The 5,048-nt window shown below is 40.3% G+C and overlaps 1 protein-coding gene across 1 annotated transcript in view; it reads right to left on the reverse strand.

Annotated features, from left to right (window-relative positions):
• LOC104168437 (transmembrane protein 117-like) overlaps nt 1-3,759 on the reverse strand; it is a 39,648-nt gene extending 35,889 nt beyond the window's left edge. Inside the window, exons 1-3 of the mRNA XM_009709022.1 lie at nt 3,511-3,759; nt 3,020-3,081; nt 1,742-1,901 (exon numbers count right to left, since the gene is read on the reverse strand). Of these exons, the coding sequence (XP_009707324.1) occupies nt 1,742-1,901; nt 3,020-3,081; nt 3,511-3,759 (471 nt within the window). The remainder of the gene's footprint in view (nt 1-1,741; nt 1,902-3,019; nt 3,082-3,510) is intronic.
• Between the last annotated feature and the right edge of the window lie 1,289 nt (nt 3,760-5,048).

Genomic DNA, 5,048 nt, shown 5'->3' on the forward strand with positions numbered 1-5,048 from the left:
CCCCCCCCCCCCCATTTTACCAGTTTGTTGCTAAAGCTTCTCAAGTTAGAAAAAAAAATATCTGTGAAACAGACAGCGCTCTAGAGACATGTAATTCTAAAGCATACTTCAGTCAGAGGATCATGATCCTGATGGTCTTCACTTGTGATTTAATACCTTGCTGTCTCAACTTGACTTTATTGCAGTAGCAATGCAATGATGCTAGAAATACACTGTAAATAAAACATGCCAACTTAGTTGCACACTCCACATAAATGACTTTAAATAAATAAATAACTCCATCACACAAACATCAGTCGAAAATGCAATTAAAAAGTGCCTCTTGCTTTGTGTTGTAAAAATATGAAATAGTACTCGGAACAGGTTGTTTCACATAAAAGTCTTCCCTATAGTCAGCAGCTCCAAGGTCAAAGTACTGGAACTTCATTTTTCAAAGTCGAAAGGATGGTTTAATAATTATTTGGTATGAAGACAACTCTGTTTCTCTACCCTGCATACAGTATCAAATTCAGTATAGCTTGATACGTCTTGTATTTTCATTCACACTTTCATTACAGCATACATTCTCTTGAATCCTTCTAAAACAGCAAATGAAATATATAATGCAAAGGGAGAAAAAAGAAAGCATCAGAATCTTACTAGAAAAACAGTATGCCCTTTCTTATCCTCCTTGTTCTAACCATGAACCGCAGCAAGCACTGAACAGTGGTGGATATTGGAAAATAAAACTGAACTATAGGGCTTTATGCAGCTTTAATGTCCTCGTACAGCAGTGATAAATTCTGAGTGCCACCACAGTGTCACCTCCACGATAATTACTCAAGCAATAGATATCTCATTAAAGAGAACTAAGTGTCTCAGAAACGGCCTTTGCTAGCAGAGTTAGTCTGTAATATATCGGAGAGAAAGGACCCATCAGTTCTTCTCAAATTCTTTGCTAAACTTCAGTTCAACAGTCAAACATGTCTAGGACTAACAGGAAAAGTCACCCAGGCTTTTCATGCTCCTCTTACTTGCCTCAGCCCAAACGGCCTAATTTTTCACAGTGCGTTGGGAGAGTTATTCACACAAAGCTCAAACCACAGACAAAAACAAGGGGTAGAGCGGAGCATCACATGAAAGAGGTTTTTGGCCCCATACTTGCGACCCAGATTCCTTTCTTAGCAGCCAGATTCAAAGGAGCAGACATCAGGCACACCACAGGGAGTCATCTCCCCAGTTAACCTCGCTGGCAGAAGACATTACAGTACAAGGACCAGCCAAAGTAAAGAAATCTTCATGTGAAAGTGGAATCTTAACAGCAAATACTAATTTTCACCTATTAAAAAGCTGTAATGTGTGTATACCTAACACAGTAAATGCTTGAAATACGGAAGTATTTCTTTCTTGTTTGGCTGAATTTCTCTCATCTTCCTAACGGGAGCTTTGAATTTACAAAGCAAATAGCTTCCGTTTCCTTTTCTGATGTCATTTTTGCAGAAAACACCTTCTAATTTGGAAAGTCATGCAGTTCTTACCTGGTATTCTAAGAAGAGAACTCAGCAATGTTTTCACAATAAAAGGCCAGCAGGCTTGTTGCAAAGTCACCGAGAATGGTGTTATAAAATGCCCCTACTAATAGCGATTGCAAACTAAACGTTTATTTACCTTTCTGTAGTCTTAAATAAACACCATTTGCTCTAGAGGAAATAGAGTGACTTGTCAGCCTCAGCAGCTTAAATGAAACATGAGGAGAGCGTACCTGCATGACAATAAGAAGGTCAAACACCAAGATGAAAGAAGCCAAGAAGGCTCTTGAGACTTCGTCACTTGGCAGAAATCCACGATTCAGCTTGTCCCAGCTGATCCAGTCAGTAGTGATGACAAGCACAACGACAGAGGTCAGAGTAAACAGAACCGTCCTGCAAGGGGAAAAAAAAACACCACAATAGTTCAGAGACAATACAATAGTAATGAAGATGCACCATTCTATTTTACCTGTCTTCTAATGGTCTACTAGTGCTTCAGCAGTACTTTTCCACTGATGAAAAGAGATTGAAGAAAATTAAGTGTATAAACAAATCATTTAATTCAAAATAGGAAAGCAGTCAGCTGTATCCTTAGTACAAAGAAATTTAGTAGCTAGTACTAAGCATGTTGCAAAATTAGGCTGGAGTGTATCACTCTTGTTCTTCATTCTATATTTTCCACTAAAGATGCAAACCAATTAAGTAAAATAAGAAAGAAGTAAACTATAATAACATAGCAAGGACTGTACGATTTAGGCCAAATTCAAATGAACAATTTGAGAACATTTTAAGGCAAAGACATTAGAACCTTTGAAAAGTCTTTTCTCAGCTGGAGGAGCTATAGGACACTAACTGTGAAGTCTGCTTTTTATACAGAAACACGTCTGTATGAAATAAGTTTTCATTGCACTAAATTAACCTTTAGTAAATTCTGGGGGTTGGAGAAACATCTTGCGTTTGTCTCCTAAGATGTCCTTTGTACAAGTTTTCAACACATCTTATGGCATTTCTGAGACATCACTGAAGAGTGAATTACAAAAGTAATAAAGCCTCCATATGTATGCTATGAGAATTCCAGTAGACACTTTTGGCCAATTCATACGATTTTGCAATATGGTATTTAAGAAAATGTCTTTCTAAGCTATCTCCCCAAAATAGCTCTGTATCATTTCCAGCAGCGCTTTGGTGATATCCTTCAGAGCTGGCGGAGACGACTGATGGAGTTCCTGGTTCCGTGGAAGCAGGCAAACGTAGCTGGTAAGCTGAGGGCGAGCAAGGCTTCCCCCAGCAGCCACAGCTGTCAGTAAACCTCGGCTATAACAGGGGCGTATCAACAGCTGAACGCACACACACACAGCTAAAGAATTGTGGCAGCGTGGAGTTTTCTTTTCCTACAGCAATAAAGTTTCATCTCCTTCAGCTACTGATGGCTCTGAAACAATGTGAAGAATATTCCCCATGACACTTCCAAACAGGACAAATACTCAGCAGAGTAAAAGAAAAATCCGTACACCAGTAGTACAGACTGGTAGGCTGTGACGTGTTTCTTTCTATACATCAGCCTTGGCTGTGTCTGTGTAGGAAGGGAAAACAAATATGCACATAAGCAGTAGTGTACACATTTGGACTCCTAAATATTGTTCTTCTGTGGCACAATGGGCTGTGCTTCTTCACAATATGATGAGACACAAAATGACTTGATTGCTATCACCTTTACCTTTGAACATTTATTTTTATTCTTAATAAATTCAGTTATATTCAACACTCTGGTTGGCACTAACAGCATCCCTTGAGTGTATTACCAGCACGTGGGCAAGAAAAAAAAAACCAACTGAGGCATATTAGATTTAATTAGACCTAAGCAATATCCAAGCCTCCTTACCCCCAAAACCTCCGCTTAGCTACCATCTCACCTGTCAGTACCTGAACCTGACTGACTTTTCTACAAGCTCCACTTCGGCACACACCCAGAGTGGTTCACCTCAGAAAGGCAATTCATTACCGCGTTCCTCCCTCGCATACCGTCTCGAGACCCACAACAGTGGTTTTTCCCACCTATACCACCTTCATATCCGAACCTCACATGGAGGTAAATATTCTCACTGTAGCTGAGAATCTCCAGCAAGCCCTCAGTGCTTGTCTGCTGGGCACACTGATTTTCCCCGTCCTCTTTCCGAGGAACCCGCGCCTCCTGACACACAGGCAGTTTGGAACTGTAATTCAAGTCTGCAGAGTTTGCTATGGGAACCATGTACCCAAAAGTTAAGCTCAACACTATTCCGCTCCAGTCCTCTTGAATTATGCATTTGCATTCTGGAGCACAAGTTCAAAGCATGGAAGGTCAGACTTTGGCATGCATGCAGGCAAAGGCAGGCATATTTTTATGCATGCTTCATCGGCATGCATGCAAAGACCGATGTGTGTGCTCAAGCGCTGATCTCCTTGAGGAAATGCGTATGCACTTAAACTTCTTTGTTATTCATTCTGAAATGTCAATTAGGGAGGGAAGGGAGAAAACGGGCTGCTAATAGAATAAGAAAATGTGAAACCAATAAAAAAGGTTAGAAATAGACTTTTGAAATGGTTGCATTAAACAGTATAATTAGCACTCTCTCGTACTTTTGACCTATGATACTGGAACACAGGAAGATATTCAATACATGCTTTTGGAGTTACTATAAACCCAGTTTGTCTGGGTTAGAGTTCAGTTCACTTCTTGCAGAAGCACAGCATTGCCCCAGTGTCCTGGGGACTAGGAGAAGCAGCTGAGGATTTCGTTTTACTTGACATAACTTGTATCAGATGAACCAATGTGAGCTACCCTGCAATATCTAGGCCAGCGTAGTTTCTCCTTTATTCTGCAAAGCACATTTACTGAGAAAGAGCCATGCCATCAAACTATTCACAGCATCGCCAGCAGGACCTCTCTGTCTTCTGCTAAAAGAAGGGCTATGAGGGGAAAGGCAAGAGAGGACTGACTCGTCTCTGTACCAGCCATTGAGAAATGCAACTTCTCTACTTCACAGAGGAAATACACTTTTATATTTCACTTTTGATTATAGCTTGCTGTATTGAATGATTATGTGCCCTGAGCACCTATCCACCTACAATAACACACATTTTACAACCTAGCCCATACTCTTCAAGATACAAGGTTGCTATGAAGAATAAAAATTTTAAAAATGTCTGCAAAAAAACCACTGTCCAGGTCAATGGCATACTGAGAAGTTAAAATTATGTAGGTCCAGAAAAGTCAGTACTGTGCTTACCACTGCCAGTGATGATCTAAAATCCCCAGTCCTACACCAGGCTGAGGGAAAGTTTGAAGAGAGGAACTTTTAACTGCCAGGAACCTCTCAAGAAACAAGTAATTTTTTAGATTGTATCTCTATAATTTTTGATAGCCAGGACTGAGTTTGGTCTTGAATTTGTCAAAACAAGTCACTCATGCCAAACTGCATCCACACTGCTGGCCCTCACTTGCCAACAGAACATTAATTTTGTTCTCACACACTTAGCAAGGGTCAAAGCAGATGTCTT

Source organism: Cariama cristata, unplaced genomic scaffold, assembly GCF_000690535.1.
Source record: "Cariama cristata isolate BGI_N322 unplaced genomic scaffold, ASM69053v1 scaffold17681, whole genome shotgun sequence".
Taxonomy (NCBI): domain Eukaryota; kingdom Metazoa; phylum Chordata; class Aves; order Cariamiformes; family Cariamidae; genus Cariama; species Cariama cristata.